Below are 18,660 nucleotides of genomic sequence, written 5' to 3'. Positions count from 1 at the left end.
GAGTGCCCCTGTCCCTGTGCTGGGTGTCCCTGTGCCACTGCTGAGTGCCCCTGTGCCACTGCTGGGCACCCCTGTGTCACTGCTGGGGGCCCCTGTCCCTGTGCTGAGTGCCCCTGTGCCACTGCCATGTCCCCCCCTGTCCCAGTGCTGTGTCCCCCCTGTCCCACTGCCAGGGAGCCTCCCTGGCCTCTCCCACCCTGGCTGGGTGCTGCTGGCCCTGGAGCTCCCTGTGCCCTCGGAGGCTGGTGTTCCCTGGCACCTGGCACGTGCCACAGCCCTGCTGGGCCAGGAGCAGCCCCTGATGCCCTCCCAGCTCTGCCTTGCAGGGGTGGCAGCTCCACACCCTCAGTTCCTGGAGCTTTGTGTTGCAGCCTGTCTGTTTTGTCACCCCAGGTCTGTCGGGCTGTTGGGTTTCTCCTCCCTTTTTCTCAGGTCTTTTCTTTAATCCCACCTTTATTCCAGCACCCAGCTCAGCTCGGTGGGCCTGGCTGGGCAGTGCAGCTGGATTTCACTACAGCTTCTCTGCAGGCTGGAGGGAGGCTGGAGCCTGGCTCTGCAGCCCGGGGACCCTGCTGCTGCTCAGCCCTGCCTGGCTCTGCTGGGGGTGAGCTGGGAGTGCAGCCCGGGGCCATGGGCAAACCCAGGTGGAGGTGGCAGCAACTGGAAACTGTCAAAAAAACCAGGAATGCCTGCGTGCTCCTGGTCCAGCTGTATGTGCAGTGACCCCTGTCCCTGTGACCCCTGTCCCTGTGGCAGCAGGGCAGGGGTGGCACCAGAGCAGGAGTGGCACCAGGGCAGGGGTGGCACCAGGGCAGGGGTGGCACCAGAGCAGGGGTGGCAGCAGGGCAGGGGTGGCAGCCTGGACCCCAGGTGGGTGTCCCTGCCCCTGGTGCTGCTCTGTGTCCCCAGGCTGTGCCTGGCCGTGCTCTCCCTGCCCTTGTGAGTCGCAGCAGCAAGGATGTCCCTCCCTGGGGCTGGCAGGGTCCCAGCAGTGTGGGCTGTCCCTCCCTGGGTCGCTGTCCCTGGGGCTGGCAGGGTCCCAGCAGTGTCTGAGTGTCCCTGTGCTGCTCCAGGCCCTCAGGCTTGCCCAGTTCTGGTGCTGCCCCGGGTGCTGGTGGCTGCAGTGCCCCAGCTGGGCACGGGTGTTTCACAGGGCTGAGTCCACACTGACTCTGCTCTCAGGCTGTGTTGGTGTCACTGTGGGGCCCCTCAGCCCGTCCCCCCAGGCCAGCTCAGAGCCCAGGGGTGCTCGTGTGTCACCTGCAGCCTGCCTGTCCCTGTGCCCACAACAACCTTCTGCTGCTCTGCCTCACAGACACCCTGCTCGTTCCCTGCTGCTTGGAAAGCTCTGCTTGCAGGGACAGCATGGACGGGGAGCTCCTGTGGTGGAGGGAGCTGGGTGCCTTTAGCTCTGCTCTCTCTGTGCCTCTCTGCTCCAGCAGGATTTCCTTCCCACAGCTCTTCCCTGGCTGATCCAAGCGGAATGAACACCCCTGGGTGGGTGGGCAAAGGCTGCACAGCCCCAGGGAGGGGCAGGGGGCTGGCCTGGAGAGCTGCCCCAGCCCTGGGACTGCCCTCCTGTCTTTGGGGCTGGTGTTTGCATTTCAGGCAGGTGTTTCTCCCCAGGTTCTTGCAGGGAGCTCGTGGGTGCTGTCCTTGGGGCTGTGCCCACCTCAGGGGGGCCATGTCCTGCTCTCCTCCTGCCTGGGGATGGGGAGATGCAGGGTGGGCAGCACAGGAGCCTGGCTCGTGCCTGCTTGCCTTTCCCTGGCAGGGAAGGGAACCCTCAGGGCACTGGAGCCTGCTTGCTAGGAAAGCTTTAACTTTGGTGTCGAGGTGTGGAAGTGTCTGGGGCTGTCTGTGCCCCGTGATTCGCTGTCTGGGGTGGGATTTGCCCCTGTGCCAGGGGTGCTGAGGTACAGGGGGATCCATGAGCTGTGAGGGATCCTGCTCCACAGCTGGATTCACTGAAGGGGCACCCTGGGGTTGTTCTGCACAAGTCCCTGTCTCCTGAATCCATGGCTTCTGCCTTCTCCCCCCTCTGTGTCCATTTTCCAGCGGAGCTGCTGCTGCTGTGTCCCCTGCTGCCATCTCTCTGTTCCTGAGCAGGTCCCCAGTGTCACTGCCTGCCCTGGGCAGGGCACAGCGTCGGTGCTTCACAGTGAAAAACAGCTGAATTCCACCAAAAGCGCTGTTTTACTGCTCTGCTGCCTTAAACTGTGCAAATTTTATCCCGTTTGAAATGTCTCCTTCCTCCAGAAATCCCTCTGACAGCAGCCCTGGGGAGGGGCACCGTAAGCTGCTGCCTGTCGCCTCAGCCAGCGCTGGCGCCCGGAAAATTCCCTGTTTGATAGGACAGGGAGATTAACAGCAGCTGATGTGGGATTTAGGGAGGATTAAGACAACTCAGGTACCTGCTGATAGCTGATATTTCCCCAGCAGTGCTGGAAAAAGCTGGTTTTTGGTGCCAGGCGTGAGCACAGGGCGGAGCAGCGGGATGGCAGGGGGGCTTGGACACTGCACGGAGCGTTTGGGGGTGGCAGGGGACATGTGGCCCCGTCTTTGTGACCTGTGATTGCTGCCCAGGGCCTTGGTGCTGGCCTGGCTCTTCACCTTGGCTTAAGTCTATTTTGTTTTCCTTTTATTTTCTCGTAGTTAGCATCTGTAAAGGTCAGGCTGCAGTAATTGTGTGTGTGTCCAGAGCTTCAAAATAAGAATAAGATGCAAATGAGGGCTGGGCCTCGGCCCCAGCTGTCCCCAGCTGTCCCCTCCTGCAGCCCATGCCCATCCAGGCTCATTCTGCATCTCAGAGCTCGTGTTTGGTGTGAGCTGGGCTCAGCTCCTCAGCCCCCTGGCCCGCAGAGCCCCCTTTGCCCTGTGCCTCTGCTGCAGCCCCAAACCCTCTGGCCACGTTCCTGTGGCCCCTCTGCAGTTTGGGGTGGGGGCACAGGGGTCCTGGGGGGCTCGGGGTGCCTGGGCAGGGATCCACACCCCTCCCAAAGGCTCCATCGTCCCCCCCACAGCAGGGGAGGCTCCAGCCTGCGCCTGGCCGGAGCTCAGAGCCAATTCCTCAATTCCCAGGAGCTGCTGTGTTGCTTTGTGCTTGATTAACCTTTATCACAGAGTCAGGAACAAGACAGATCAGGGGCTGGCTTGTCTTTGGTGCTTCTGACGTGGGGCTCTGCTTGGCTGCTCCCTGCTCTGGCTGCTGCATAACAATTCCTTTCCTGGGTCTGCAGTTACCCTGGGAGTGTATTTACACTTCCCTGCTCTCCCTGTCTCTCGTTGAGATAATTATTGTTTTTGGTATCTAATTACTCCTTTACTTTACATAAAGCCTAGTGATTTGAAAAGTCTCATTTTGAAAGCACTGGAATCACACAGCAGAGCCCAGGATTATTCACAACAGCATGGGGGGGGTTAAAAAATGGCTTTTAATCTAATAATTTTTAATTGCATAAATTAATTTCCCCCTAACTGCTCAGAGTTAATTAATATTGAAAGGCCACTTACAGACCTGGCTGTGTAAGAACAGCAGCTCCATGCACAGGGATTTTGTAGCCTTAGTTCAGCCTGCACAGGGTGGGTTCTGATGTTTGCATAAGTCATTTCCTAATTAGATGGGATTTAAGGATCGAGGGGCTGACCTGGGCAGGTGGATGTGCTGAGGTTGAACACCTCTGGAAATCCAGCCAGGATTTGCTCTGGGAGACCCAGGGCCCTGTAAAGACTGTGGGATTTCCCAGGCTCCTCAGCCTCTGTTTTCAGTGTAACTGTGGCTTTGTGCCTGGCACAGGGCTGGTCCTGCACCAGGAGCCCTGCAAGGACACAGGGATGGGCTGCAGCCCCCCAAACTGCAGCCAGACACCCCTGAAAGGCCCCAGTGCCCCCCGAGCAGCACAGGCACCCCCAGCGCGGCCCCAGGGTCGTGCTGGACCCCAATTCCCCTAAACGTGACTGCTAGGGTTGCCCTGCTCCTCCCCGGGGTGCAGGGGGCCAGAGCAGCCCAGGAGGGTCAGCCTTGCCCAGGAGATGCCTGCAAGGCTGGGGGTTGTGGCTGTGCTGCTGTTTTGGGACAAAACCCTGGAAATGGAGGGTGCCCAGCACCTCCCTGGGCACTGGGACCAGGGTGGGTGGCAGCAGCATCCTCAGCTCCTTACGGTCCTTGATTGCATCCCAGGGATCAATGGCAAATCTTTTATTGTGCCTTTTGTCTCTATTTGAAGTCGAGCAGGGAGGTGATTAAATACAAGGCCGTCTTTGGAGCTGACAGGTTTATTTCTGCAGCTCAGGAGGAAAAGCCATTCTGTGCTGGCTATAAATATTAGACAGGACACCCCAGGATTTATGTAAGATAAATTCCCACCCTCCCCCTTTCTCCAGGCAGGATGGAGTGATGCCTGCACGTTCATATCAGACTCAAACGAGGATGATTTTTCACTAGATGGCTTTAGATAAGTGTAAAAATTCTATGATGTAAAAATTCATATGGCATCTGTGTCCACCGGGCAGGAGCTGGGTTTGGGAGCTGTAAAGAAGGTGCCCGTGCAGACAGAGACCTTTTCTGCCGGCAGCAGCAGGATCCTCCCTGCTTCCCCAAGCCTGGAGCCTGCACCCCCCTCCTCAGCCTCGGGGCTGGGCTGGGATGTGCCCTCTGTAAACTCAGAGACAGCTTTCAGCTTTAAATGTTGAATTTAGCCATGCATTTTATCTGCATCCAAACAGAAAGTCCATAAATTCCACGCAGCAGAGCAGGAAATACCATGGATAGATGCAACTTTTCAAATTTTCCATCCGCATACTCTTACCTCATTGTGTGATAGTGAGAAATCCTCGCTTGCCAATATTCATATTAAAATATATCTGTGCTTCCTATTCCAACAACTGGCAGCCTCTCATCAGGATTAATTCTCCAGTCCTTCTGAGGGGCTTGCTGGTTTGGATTTTTTATTTCTATTTGTTGCTGGTTTGGATTTTTTATTTTTATTTTTATTTTTATTTTTATTTTTATTTTTATTTTTATTTTTTCTCTCTAAGGCAGCACATTTCTCTGTAGCCACAGGGCAGGCAGTGCTGGCAGACATGGCACGTGGGCTGCCCTGCCCTTTCACTGGGAGCTGCTGGGGCTGGGGGCTCTGGGGGGCTCTGGGTGTGCTCAGGGTGTGCTCTGGGGGGCTCAGGGTGTGCTCTGGGGGCTCTGGGGGGCTCAGGGTGTGCACTGGGAGCTCAGGATGTGCTCTGGTTGTGCTCTGGGGGGCTCAGGGTGTGCACTGGGGGGCTCTGGGTGTGCTCTGGGGGGCTCTGGGGGCACTGGGAGCTGCTGGGGCTGCAGGTGAGCCCTGCCAGGGATGGCACAGCCCCTTCCCCAGCCACCCTGCTGCCAGTCTGTGCCATGCCAGCTGGCTCCTCGCGCCCTGCCCTTGGCTCCTGGGCTCTGTGGGGCTGGCACTCCCACCTGCAGGGTTTCACTGCTCTGAGGCTGGCGAGGTGGCCTGGGGAAGGCGCTGGGCTCTGGCTGACCCACAGACATCTCACCATGCTCTGCTCAGGGCTCAGGCTGGCTGCTGCAGTGCCCAGGGCAGGGAGGGGAGCAGAGCCCAGCCCTGCTGAGCTCAGGCCTTGGGCAGCAGGAGTTTAACCAAGCCAGACCAGAAATGTAAAGAGCTGGCCTTGCCAAGGCAGGGGTGCCACGGTGCCCACCCTGAGGGGCTGGAGCTGGGGGTAAATCCCCTCAGACATTGTCCCCTGAGCTTTGTTCAGAGGTTTGAGGAGAGCAAGTGTCTCACGTGGTGCTGTGAGGACGTGCAGAGCTGCCAGAGCAGCAGCCCACCAGAGGCTGATGGATATTCACATTGTCCTCCCTGAAAGCTCTGAGCAGAGGAAGGAACTGGGAAACATTGACTTCTGCGTGTATTTGTCATTAATATTTCATTACATTTAGTCTGATGTTTATTAAAAATGCAAATCTGTTTACTTAACAAATGGAAGTTAAACGCCCAGGAAAAATTGTGGCAGTGCTTGGAGCATGTGTTCTCCCTGGGGCACTGGGAGAGGCCTGGGGGCACTGGGAGAGAGGCCTGGGGGCACTGGGAGAGGCCTGGGCACTGGGAGAGAGGCCTGGGCACTGGGAGAGAGGCCTGGGCACTGGGAGAGAGGCCTGGGCACTGGGAGAGAGGCCTGGGCACTGGGAGAGAGGCCTGGGCACTGGGAGAGAGGCCTGGGCACTGGGAGAGAGGCCTGGGCACTGGGAGAGAGGCCTGGGGGCACTGGGAGAGAGGCCTGGGCACTGGGAGCTGCTCCCTGGGGCACTGGGAGATGCTGCCAGGGCACTGGGAGAGAGGCCTGGGCACTGGGAGCTGCTGCCAGGGCAGCTCTCTGAGAGCCTGCAGAGCCTGGCTTGTGTGACAGGAGGGACAGGGCCAGCCCTGGGGTGTGACGTGTGGGTGACAGGCAGGGATGGAGCCTGCCCTCGGCTGTGCAGTCACCTGGCACCCACCTGATGCCAGCTGCTGCTGCTGTTGCTCCCCTAAATCAGCCTGGGAAGCTACAGCACCCTTGTTTTGATTGCTAAGGAAATGAAATCAGGATTTGACACCTCTGGGGACCGTGAGGCTGTGGAGCACTGTGGTCTGACTGGACTGGAGGGGAGGGACAGCCCTGGGAATCAGAACCGTGGAATCCCAGACTGGTTTGGGGTGGAAGGGACCCTAAATCCCATGCAGTGCCACCCTGCCATGGCAGGGACACCTCCCACTGTGCCAGGCTGCTCCCAGCCCTGTCCAGCCTGGCCTGGGCGCTGCCAGGGATGGATCCTCCCTTCCAGGAGGAAACCTCTGAGCAGCCCGGCCAAGGTGGGAGCCCCCTGGGCAGGGGGGATGCCCACGTGGGCGCTGCCCTGCCAGCAGGTGCCAGCTGTGTGTGGCAGGAGCAGTGCCAGCCATGGCAGCCCATCCCGCTGCGCTGCATTCCGCGGCACAGCGGGGTGTGCTGGCCTGGCCGTGCCGTGCCGTGCCGTGCCGTGCCGTGCCGTGCCGTGCCCTCGTGCCTAACCCCGCGTGCTGTGCCCTTTTCCCGTGCCACGCTTCCTGCCCACCCACCAGTTCTTTTCTCCTCCTAGTGCGGACGCAATGCCGAAAACTTCGACCGGTTTTTCACGCGCCACCCGCCCGTGCTCACACCTCCCGACCAGGAAGTCGTCGGGAACATTGACCAGTCAGAATTCGAGGGATTTTCCTTTGTTAACTCTGAGTTCTTTAAGGCTCCAGCCAAGAGCTGAGGCGCTGTGCAGATCCCATCCCTGCAGCCGTCCTGCGGCCCCAGCTGCTGCTGTGGGACACGTTCCACTGCAAACTGCACCCGTGGGCTTGCTTTAGCTCCTTACTAGAGTGACCATATCTCAAGTGTCTGCCTGTTCTTTGGGGTGTCACTGCAGGGGAGTGGTGTGCAAGAAATGCTGCAAATGGCTTTTGTAACGTTTTGTTTGGAGAAAATGGGAGCAGCTCAGGGGGTGACAGAACAAAATCGGAGACACGGTGACAACTGGGAGAAATGCCTTCATCATGTGCTTTAATTCCTGCTCTTTCCTTTTTCTACTCTTTTAAATAATCATGAAAATTTAATATTTAGCCTTAGTGGCAAGTAAATGTTTTTAATGAGGCCATTCCCCAGAGTCTCTCTCGTCCCTGAAGCTCAGGAGAGCCAAGGTGCTGGTCTGGCTCCTTTTTTGGCCGTGTCCAGCCCCACCACAGCTCCCCTCCTGCACAGATGCTGTGGGCTGGCTGGGTCCCCAGCACTGGGATGAGTTATTTGGGCAGGCAGAGCTGCCCTTGGCAAAGATTCCTCCTGATTTGTGCCGTTTCTAAGTAGCATTTTTTAAGATCAAAGCAAACATCCCCTGGTGAATGGGAAATTTGGAAGAGCTGCCTTTGAATCCATGGTCACCCTAGTAAACACCACCAACATCCATTCCGTAGCAAAGCTTTTTCTTCTTTCCAAATGCCAAAGCCATTGATGGAGTTTGTTACCTGTGCTTTAAATGTGTCAAAAATGGTATTGACCCAAACGGGAGGTACTTAATTCTGACCAGTATTGTGAATTGTGATATGAGGCGTGTAAAGAAGCTTGAAGCTTGTTTCAACGGGTCCTTCTGTCCTTAAAAATGGCCCGAGTTTTGTTTCTGGCATCAAAGGAAACATTTCAGGAAGGGTGAATTTCTCTTGCAAGGACAACAGTCACACTGCTTCCTTTTATACCCTTGCAGATGTTCATGGGCTGTCACTGTATCAATCTGCTTCATTTGTAATGTGCCAATTTATTTTTTTCTGATACCGATTATAAAATAAAAAGTAAGAAAACCCGCCCCAGAAACCTGCATGTGTTTGGCAGTAGTGAGTTTCTGCAGTTCAGCCAGGTGCCTCCTGCCGCCAGCCGGGGCTGGAAGCCGCCCCGGCCGCTGGGGGAGGCGGGCTCAGTGGCTCAGTCCCTGCGTTCGTCCCAAAAACCCGAGCTGGGATGTACTGGAAGCATCAACCGGGAGGGAGCGACTGCCCGCAGCCTCCTGCAGCAGCGCCCACGGCCCGGGCTCAGGACACGGCAGGAAGGATGCTCCGGGGAGAGGACACGGCAGGAAGGATGGTCCGGGGAGAGGACACGGCAGGAAGGATGGTCCGGGGAGAGGACACGGCAGGAAGGATGCTCCGGGGAGAGGACACGGCAGGAAGGATGCTCCGGGCTGGGACACGACAAGAAGGATGCTCCAGGGTCAGGACACGGCAGGAAGGATGGTCCGGGGAGAGGACACGGCAGGAAGGATGCTCCGGGCTCAGCACACGGCAGGAAGGATGCTCCGGGCTGGGACACGACAAGAAGGATGCTCCGGGCTGGGACACAACAAGAAGGATGCTCCGGGCTGGGACACGACAAGAAGGACGCTCCGGGGCCAGCCGCTGCGGCACCGCCCCGCACTCCCCGGGCTGCGGAGGCCGGCGTGGCTCACCCAGCCCTGCCCGCTCTCCCAGGAGCGCTTCTCAGGAGCGATTGGCACTTCCAGCTGGACAGGGACTACGGGCTCCTGTTAACCTCCCTCTCTGCCCGGTTCCGGACGCTGCAGGGCTGTTCCGAGAGGCCCCGAGCATCGGCCGGAGCTGCTCCCGGCCGCGCTGGGGCTGTGCCCAGGGCAGGGGGCTCCGTGGCAGCTCAGGGGGGTCCCCATCCCTGGGCCAGGCAGAAATGCTGCTCCGGGCCAGCCGTACCTGGGCACAGTGCCACGGGCTGTGGGACCCCGGCTGTCTGCCGTGCCACCGCCATGCCATGACATCGCCGCACCGTCACATCACCACACCGTGACACTGCCACACCGTGACACTGCCACACCGTGACATTGCCGCACCGTCACATCGCCACGCCATGACATCTCTACACCGTGACACTGCCACACCGTGACATCGCCACACCGTGACACCGCCGTGCTCCTCGCCGTGCTCGTCTCCCATGGCTGGGGGCACTTTGTGCCCTGATTGTGCCCTGCCTCCCCTTGGCAGATTCAGCCAGGTTTGGAAATCCTGGTGCAGCAGAGCCCAGCGAGGACCTGGCATGGTGGGGCCACACTTCAAAGGCAAAGTCTGGGGAAAGTGGAAAACAAATAGAGGTTTCTGCAAGGCTGGCAGGGTCCTACCTGTGTCACAGGTGACATTGCCAGCAGGGAGCTGGGGTCTCTCCTGTTTGGGGACATGGAAGGAGGGGTGGAGAAGCCTTTTGTCCCTGTTGGCTTTAGCAACGAGGCAGAGCAGAGCCAGCTCCCGGCTCTGTGTCCCTCAGTGCCAGTCACCGTGGGTGAGGGAGCTGGGGTGCCTGTGCTGCAGCTCCAGTGCTGTCCCCCCTGCAGCCACGGCTCTGTCCCGTCCCCCAGCAGGACAGCCCTGGGCAGGCGCTCTCTGATCTGCGGGGTTTAGAGGAGCAGCCCACGCGCTCCCGGGCTGGCTCCACAGTGCTGAGAGCAGGCTCCCGTGCTAATCCTGACACTAACGTCCTGCTTTTCCCTTTTCTGCCTTGGGTGTAGCTGCAAAGTTGTTCTCCTTAAGAAATTGCAAGGAGAAAATGTTGCATATGTGGAATTTTCCTTCTCAGAGGTTTTGAAGTGCTGTGTGTTTTCTCTCTGTACAACCCTGGAGCAAATCACATCCTCCATCAATGAACCCGTGTTGGTTAACAGCATATCACAGCATCATTCAAAAATCAAGCTTAAAGCAGACAGAGCTCTTACAGCCGATTATTTTGTGCACATTTTGACATGGTAGTGACTGTTGCTGCCATTTTGAGGCATGTTGCTTCCTCCAGGCTCCTTCCTCCTGTGCAGTGCCGAGCTCTGGTTGCAGTGAGGGTTCTGCATGCTGAGAACTGCTCCGTGCTCTCTCTCTCCCACAGCAAACAGGACAGGAGGGATGCTCCCTCCCCAGCACGGCTCTCGCCTGTCCCTGTGTGTCCTGCTCGTGTGTCTCAGGCGTGTTAAACTGGTGTTCTCCTTTCCTGCTGGTGGTGTGGGGCTGCTTCTCTTTCAGTGAGCTCCTGCTCGGTGGCAGCTTGAGAAGGCAGCGTGGAGTGTGGAGTGTGGGACAGCACAGCTCCCTGGGGACAGCACAGCTCCCTGGGGACAGTGCAGCTCCCTGGGGACAGCACAGCTCCCTTGGGACAGTGCAGCTCCCTTGGAGACATTGCAGCTCCCTGGGGACAGTGCAGCTCCCTGGGGACAGCACAGCTCCCTGGGGACAGCACAGCTCCCTTGGGGACATTGCAGCTCCCTGGGGACATTGCAGCTCCCTGGGGACAGTGCAGCTCCCTGGGGACAGCACAGCTCCCTGGGGACAGTGCAGCTCCCTGGGGACAGTGCAGCTCCCTGGGGGCACCACAGCTCCCTTGGGACAGCACAGCTCCCTGGGGACATCACAGCTCCCTTGGGACAGTGCAGCTCCCTGGGGACATCGCAGCTCCCTTGGGGACACCACAGCTCCCCTGGGACATCGCAGCTCCCCGGGGACAGTGTGGCTCCTCGGGTGATGCCACCACCCCGGTGCTGTCACCTCTGGTGCTGTCACCTCGGTGCCTCGCTCCTTCCCCAGTGTAACTCTGTGCTTTCCGTTTCACAGAAGGACAAACGCGACACTTCCAACTTCGACAAAGAGTTCACCCGGCAGCCGGTGGAGCTGACGCCCACGGACAAACTCTTCATCATGAACTTGGACCAGAACGAGTTTGCTGGATTCTCCTACACCAACCCCGAGTTTGTCATTAACGTGTAGTCGCGGCGCAGCCTGTCCTCGCTGTCCCACGCCAGGTGGCCCTGTACATAGGACACTAGTCTTCCGGGATTAGCAGTGCAGACACACGTCCCCCCCGCCAAACACGCCACCGCTTCTCCCCGGAGCTCTCCGTGTCCGTGCCACTCGCTAGCTTGGTGTCCCTAGCCGAGGTGTCCGGGGTGCCAGTTACCGGTCAGTGATACTTCTAGGAACTATAGTTGGTGGTGACTCATAGAGTTTTTAAACAGACATATACCAAACCGCTACGGTCTCTGTAACTTTCGCAGCGGGACGCTGAGATCCCCGTGAGCCAGCCAGTCCCGAGGCGTTGCTGTGGAATGCTGAGCATGGTTGATCGCTTAAAGCGTTGTGCTGAAGCTTGCGATGAGTGTGAGCTTGTCTTAGAGGAGCCTTTTGTTCAAGACATGGATATATTTGATCAGTGTGGAAAAATCTGCTTCTAGACCTCTCTTTCCCAATGCATTGTCCATAGGGTCAGCCCGGCTCCCCCTCCCTGCCTCGGGCATTGCGACTGCCAACCACTCCCATGGTCCTTGTAAATCAGAGCAAACCTTTTTCTAAGTGAAAGGTGGGGGGTTTTTGTAACATCTGGAACAGTTTGCAGTTTTGATACGCTCTGTCAGCACTCGCATAAATCTTTCACAGACGCTGTTGAGATGTAACAGCTCTGTAAAGGATATTAATATTCTACCAAAACAAAACACATTTATATTCTTGGTTTACAATTTACCAACTGAAAACACGCCCAAGACCAAAGGGCTGCACTGAGGGCTATTTGTAATGGAAACTTTTCTACTTTCCACCCTCTGCTATTCTCTTCCAGGCTCCAAACCCATGGATTTCACAGACATCTTGATTTCCCTGATTTCCACCAAATTCCTGGGGGTTTTAGTCAGTAATAATTTTTTTTTTTTTAAATTCTGAGTGAGAAGAGACAATTCCAGCAGCTGCTTGTGAGGCAGAGCCGTGGCGTGCGGGAGGGCAGGGGCAGGCAGGAGCAGCAAGGAGGGAGCAAGGACTGCAAGGAGGAGACAGGAGAGGGCAGGAGAGGGCAGCGGGGAGGAGGGGGCAGGAGAGACGGGCAGAGGCAGGAGAGAAGGGCAGGAACAGGCAGGGACAGGGAGAAGAAGGCAGGAGCAGGCAGGAACAGGCAGGAGCAGAGAGAGGAGGGAAGGAGAAGGGTGAGAAGGACAGGAACAGGCAGGGACAGGGAGATAAGGGCAGGAACAGGCAAGAACAGGCAGGAGCAGGGAGAAGAAGGCAGGAGTAGGCAGGAGCAGGGAGAGGTGGGCAGGAGAAGGGTGAGGAGGGCAGGAGTAGGCAGGAACAGGCAGGAGCAGAGAGAGGAGGGAAGGAGAAGGGTGAGAAGGACAGGAACAGGCAGGGACAGGGAGATAAGGGCAGGAACAGGCAAGAACAGGCAGGAGCAGGGAGAGGCAGAGGCTGAGCCCCAGCTGAGCATCCCCCAGGCCCTGTCACCCCGCTCCCGTCACAGCCCAGAGTGGTTTGCAGAACCCCGGGTGTGTTTTCTGAGCCAGCACTGCTTCTGCTGGATGCAGCCATTCCTCCAGGCCCCAGGGACATGGGGGGGTTTATCAATCATGAGGAATTCTATAGAGGAAATTCTAGTTCATAGATCTTTTATAAACATGGAACTCTACCTTTGGAAATTTTTTTTTCTTTTAATGATTCCTTGAGAACTAGAGGCTGCCAGCAGCTAAGGCGCTGTCAGGGGCTGAGTGTCCCCTCCCTGTCACCCAGCCACGGGCACTGTCCTGTACCTGCTGGGCTGAGAGCTGAGCCCGTGGCCTCGGGTGCTGCCCTGGGCTGGAGGAACCCAGACCAAACCCAGAAAAACTGCAAATTGTGCCAGATCAGGAGGGGCTCTGCAGCAGGCGAGGCCTGGGCTGGGGGCTGTGCCTGGTGGGGCTCCCCGAGGCTGGCACATCCCAAAGCCATGGGCCATCCTCTGCAGACCCAGCTGACGTCAGAGCATGTGCGTTCTGTGACCTCCCAACTGTTGCTGCAGAATTTGTGTTCCTTCAGTGGTGAATGTTTCCATTTCCATTCTTTGGCTCTGGAGGCGCTCCCAGCTCTGCCCGGGGTGCTCTGGGAGCTCTGGGGGCTGAGGGGCACCCCGGGGCCGTGGGGGCAGGAGCTGCTGCGGGGGGAGTCACACCTTTTTGTTTGGAACCTGTGTGTCTGTGTTGGGGTGACACTGGTGCATGGAGCAGGCACTGCTGGACCCTGAGCACACATGGTGGGCTGGGGGGGCCTGAAGGGCAGCTGGGATGGGCTGAGCACACCCGGTGGGCTCGGGGGACCTGCAGGGCAGTGGGGATGGGCTGAGCACACCCGGTGGGCTCAGAGGGGTCTGCAGGGCAGTGGGGATGGGCTGAGCACACCCGGTGGGCTGGGGGGACCTGCAGGGCAGCTGGGATGAGGCACCAGGCAGCTTTGGAGGCAGTTTGGGATTGAGATCCACGCTCCAGGGCGAGCTTGGCCAGCGCCAGGTCCTCTTCTCAGGACTCCTACCTTGGGTGTTCCTGGTGCTGTGCGTTCTGCTGCTTGCCAAACTCTTGTTCCAAGACTCCTTCCAGGTGTCCTGTCTCCTCTGTGGAGGGATGCACAGTGGGAAGTGCCTGGCCCTGCACACGCACTCAGATCTGTGTGGAAGGAACCCAAACCAAAGGAAGGGCAGAGTGGCAGGGGTCCAGTCACAGCTGATGTCACTTGGTGATGTAATCCTCACTGTTGGGTGGGCAGAGCAGGGCTTTGGGAGGATGCTCAGAGCTCCCCAGAGAGCCCAGGCCCCAGGTGCTCCACAGGGCTGTGGAGAAAGCCCAAGAATCCAGACCTGGAGCTGCTGGGGATGCAGGGGAGGGGAGCTCAGCTCTGGTGTCCCCCCTGCATTCAGTGGCACTGGCAGGGTCCCCTGAGGCAGAGGGGGACCCGGGAGGGCAGAGCAGGGGCTGAGTTGGCAGGACATGCACAGGGTGGCTCATCCTCTCTGTCCCCCTTGGACTGCACCCCAGTGCTGCAGGTAAGGGGGCTCAGGCTCTCGGCTGGCTCCCCCTGGACAGGGTGGGCCAGGCAGGTGTCCCTGGGCTGTGCTGAGCCCTCGGGAGCTGTGCCTGTGTCCCCGAGCAGCTCCTGGTCACCAGAGCAGAGGAGCCATCGATCAGCTGAGCCCATCTCACAGGTCCACGGGGTTGGTGCAGGGCCAGCCGTGGAGCTGAAGGGACAGCAGTGCAGGGCAGTCGCTGTGCCCTGTGCTTGAATCCCAGAGCTGGGAGCCCGGGAGGAGCCGGGGCTTGGAGCGCAGGGCACGGGGATCCCGCAGTTCCCAGGGCTGGGATTGCTCCTGGAGGGGGAGACCTGCTCCCCTGGCAGCGCTGGGCTGCTGTGGCAGGAGCAGGGGGCTGTGTGGCCACACGCCTCGGGCTCCATGCATGGGACTGTCACCTGAGCTGTTCATTTCTGAGCACATGCAAAGTGGCAATTAAGGAGGGAAAAAAAATTAAAAATTAAAAAAAAAAAAGAGAAAATGTTTATTGTTGAAGAGTTTGTGTTTGTGAATTTGATTTCACCTGCAAGTATTTGATGACTTTTCTACATCCTAGACTACCTGCTGTGTGTTGTCAAACGGTCCTCATGAAGACCTCCTTTTAGATGGGCATATACTCTTGATTCAATTTGCTGCATGTATGAAAAAAATAAAACATTTAATTTTAAAGAAACCCCGAGAGCTTGGCTTCCTTTGCCCACGAGACTGGGGGCGAGCCGGGGCCTGTGGGGTGGGGGCGTCCTGGGGGCCGGGGTCCCCCGGAGGGGCCGCAGGGAGTTCTGGCACAGCAGGAATGAATGCGGGGAGGGTCTGGGGTCAGAAATCTGCGAGAGCAGCTGCCCCAGCTAAGGAGGAGCCAGCGCTGGAAGGGGCACGGGGACGGGGGGAGGGCACAGAGGGGTTAATTGCCAGTTAATTGCTCGCTGATGAGTTACTGAAAGCTGCCGGAGAGCCCCCCCAGCAGCCTCTGGAGCCGGGCGGGGCTGGGGCACGGGCGGGGGTCGGGACCCTCTGGCTCCCCCGGCACCCGCGGGGGCTCCGGGGGCTCCCGGCCCAGCGCCCCCCGGCCCCTGGAGCCCGGCATTGCCTGCACATCCCTGCCTGTCCCTGCCCGTCCATCGAGGGCTCGGCTGGTGCCCGTGAGCCCCGGGGAGTTCGGGAAGGGCTTCTCCCCCCGTCTTAGCGAAGCTTGCAGCAGTGTCCCCTCGTCTGTGCCCCCCCTGCGGCTGGCGGTCACCAGGGACACCCCAACCCGCCCGGCTCAGCCAGCCCTGGCACTGCGGGCACCCCCTGGCATCTCCTCCGGGCTGGGCAGCCCCGAGCCGCAGCCCCCGGCCCGGACAGGGTTTGGGGTGCCCGGCTGAGCCCCTCCCCGGCTCGCTGCCGTGCCCGCTCCCAGCTCGCTGGAACGCTCCCGGGCTTTGCCTCTCCTGGCTTGTGTAAGTGAAACATTTGGTTTTGTGACACTTCCCTTAATTATGGGAGCTAATGACAAAACCATTGTGACAAATGACTCAGCTTTTGATAGTGAAGTTAATTAATTCTGAAGTTAGAGCCTCCTTTGGAGTATCTGGAGAAGCCCGGTTGGGAGTGCGCTCACCCAGCGTGACACGGGCAGCAGAGCCCCCGTGCCGGCCAGGTAAAGCCCCCGGGCTGGCAAGGAGACCTGCCCGGAGCAGGGGGTGAGAGGCCGGGCACGGCTCCCGATCCATCCCTCTGTCCGTCCATCCGAGCTCCCAGGGAGCCTCGTTCATGCCGGACTGACCAGGAGAGCTCTGGCTGGGCGCTGACCTTCAAGAGCGTCTCCCTGAAGCCATCTTTCATCTCTTTCATTTGCATTACAATCCTGTTTGCCTCATTATTCCTTATCCAGTTCTTCTTCAAAGGATTTGAATCAAATCAATTAAATTGTGGCAGGCTGCAGCGGCAGCGAACCTTTCCTCGTGGCTCAGCGTGGTCCGGCTGGACCTGACTGCAGAATGGGTTTAATCCTCTGCTATTTGTTCTTTTATTGCTTCTGGGCTGCCTCTGCCCGCAGCTGCCTTTGATCGCGGTCCGTCCCGTGCAGACGCTCCCTGCGCAGGCTGCTCTGTCTGACCTTGGGAAGGATTCTCTCCGGGGAGCTGGGGGCTGCTGGCCGCGGAACGGCTCTGGGGGCCCTGGGGCACTGCCGTGGTGCTGCTCCATCCCTTCCCATCTCCTCTGCTGCTTTTGTCTGCCCAGGGAGCCAGAGGATCACGGAATCAGTTTGGAAATGCTCCCTGAGCCCATCAGCAGCTCCTGCAGCACTGCCAGGGCCACACTGACCACGATCCTGTATGCCACACCTGCACGGCTTTTAAACCCCCCAGCTGCGGGGACTCTACCACTCGGCAGCCCTTTCAGTGAAGAAATGTTCCCAAATATCCAGTTTAAACCTCCCCTGCTGCCAGTCGAGGCTGTTTCCCCTTGTCCTGTCCCTTCTTCCCTGGAGAAGGGACTGAGCCCCACTGGCTGCACCCCCTGGCAGGGAGTCAGAGTCAGCACAGAGGGGGGAATGCTGGAGAAATGTCACAAGTGTGGGCACAATCCCCCGGATCTGGGCACCAGCTGCTGCCAGAGTGGTCGCCCAGGCCCGGAAGATGCTGGCCCACGCACGGCCACCCCTGCTCCCCCAGCATCTCCAGGAATAAAGAGGCTTAATCAGAATGGATCCTGTTCCTCCCCTGCTATTTTTATTGCTGCTCAACTGTCGGAAATCCAGCAGGGAGAGCAGAGCTGGTGGGGGATTGCTCGAGCTTGCACGGAGCAGCTCGTGCCGTGGCCCTGCCCTGTGGCACGCGTGGCACGGCTGGCACCCCTGGCAGCTCACCAGGCAGGGACAGCCCAGCCTCACCCTGGAGTCCTGCTGCAGCCAGGGGATCGCAGCCAGCGCTCCCAAAGTGGTGCAGATATAAATAATCCCCTCGTAGGAGTGGGCAAGGATGAGCACACTCCCGAGGCTCTGGAGTCCTTATCCCCCCGCAGCCCCCGGGAGCAGGAGAATGGAGCGAGGGCTGGGCAGGGCTGGAGCCTCTCCCTGCATCGCTAATGACCCAAACTCGCCTTGCCTCAGCCTCTCTTCCTTCAAGGAAAAACCTAATCCAGCTAGGGATTATTCTGACTACTTACTTCCTGTCGCTTTGCCAGTGTCAATGCAGCAGAGCTTTCATCGCTGGATTTGGGAGGACAAAGCCTCACTGATCTCGGGTTAGGACATTTTTGCCTGCAAGGACAGCTTTTTTCTTGCAAGAGTTGTACGATCTTTGCAGCATGGGCTGAGTTTTTGATTTGTTTCAACTTTGCCCAGCGCAGTAGGGTCCAGGTCCAGGAGCAGGAGGATGATGATGGACAGGGCAGGGAACAGGAGGAGGTGATGAGCTGGGGCTGGAGCTGGAGCTGGAGCTGCCCAGGCTGCCCTGGTCAGGGTGCCAGGCTGTGACCCTGCAGTTTGAGTTGCAGAGCAGGACACCAAGGTCACCAAATTCCCATTGGTCCCAAAGCTTAGCGAAGCCCGGGGGAGGCCAGAGCTCCCGGCTCGCTCCTGGAGCTGCCACCCCACTCACGGAGCAGTGAGAGGGGTGCAGGGCTGTCCCCACCTCCAGCCCCACAGGGGCCAAACACGATCTGACACGGACTTTGCTTCTGTTTGAGCTCGCTTTGTTCAAAGCCTAGGAAACGGTACATGTGCACTCTGCTCACACCTACACACGCTGTGTTAAAATAACACAATTAAGGCTGCAAGATCCCCCACTCACAGCGCAATTTGCAGCCCCTCAGCTGTGGGAGGCTGATATCTTTGCAGCCTCTGCGCAGCCGGGGCCGGGCGGGCGCTGCTGACGGGGCCGGGCAGGGGCGGCGGGGCTGGCAGGAGCGGGTGCCACCCGGCAGCTGTGCCACAGAGCCTGGCCGTGCCCGGCCGTGCCCCCAGCCACCTGCCTGGTGCCCGCGGGATTGCTCAGGGGCTTGGGAAAACCACCAAGAGGAACTTTTTACACAGGCTGGCAGTGACAGGGCGGGAGGGAATTGTTATAGATTAAAAGAGAGATTCATATTGGGTATCAGGAGGAAATTCTTCCCTGGGAGGCTGGCACAGGGTGCCCAGAGCAGCTGTGGCTGCCCCTGGATCCCTGGCAGTGCCCAGGCCAGGCTGGACAGGGCTGGGAGCAGCCTGGGACAGGGGGAGGTGTCCCTGCCATGGCAGGGGTGGCACTGGGTGGGATTTTGGATTCCTTCCACCCCAAACCATTCTGGGTTCTG

At 58.8% G+C, this 18,660-nt stretch overlaps 2 protein-coding genes across 3 annotated transcripts in view; one reads left to right on the top strand and one right to left on the bottom strand.

Moving 5' to 3' along the window:
• PRKCB (protein kinase C beta) overlaps positions 1–11,962 on the top strand; it is an 85,925-nt gene extending 73,963 nt beyond the window's left edge. The window contains exon 17 of one of the 2 annotated variants that reach the window (XM_039732280.1): positions 11,142–11,962. In XM_039732280.1, the coding sequence (XP_039588214.1) occupies positions 11,142–11,294 (153 nt within the window). In that variant the 3' untranslated portion in view covers positions 11,295–11,962. Of the gene's footprint in view, positions 1–7,117; positions 8,691–11,141 lie in introns of those variants that run through there. The other variant, XM_039732279.1, reaches the window with a different exon arrangement.
• Positions 11,963–12,756: 794 nt separating this feature from the next.
• LOC120513095 lies at positions 12,757–15,049 on the bottom strand. The gene is made up of 2 exons (XM_039732113.1): positions 13,711–15,049; positions 12,757–13,562 (listed from the first exon to the last, which is right to left on the bottom strand). Exons 1-2 carry the CDS (start codon positions 14,302–14,304, stop codon positions 13,044–13,046), a joined length of 1,113 nt encoding a protein of 370 aa, XP_039588047.1. The 5' UTR covers positions 14,305–15,049; the 3' UTR covers positions 12,757–13,043.
• Between the last annotated feature and the right edge of the window lie 3,611 nt (positions 15,050–18,660).

The sequence above is a fragment of the Passer montanus genome, unplaced genomic scaffold (assembly GCF_014805655.1).
Source record: "Passer montanus isolate IOZ18808 unplaced genomic scaffold, ASM1480565v1 scaffold8, whole genome shotgun sequence".
Taxonomy (NCBI): domain Eukaryota; kingdom Metazoa; phylum Chordata; class Aves; order Passeriformes; family Passeridae; genus Passer; species Passer montanus.
Note: the sequence above shows the minus strand (reverse complement) of the source record. Positions and strands in the feature narration are given on the sequence as shown.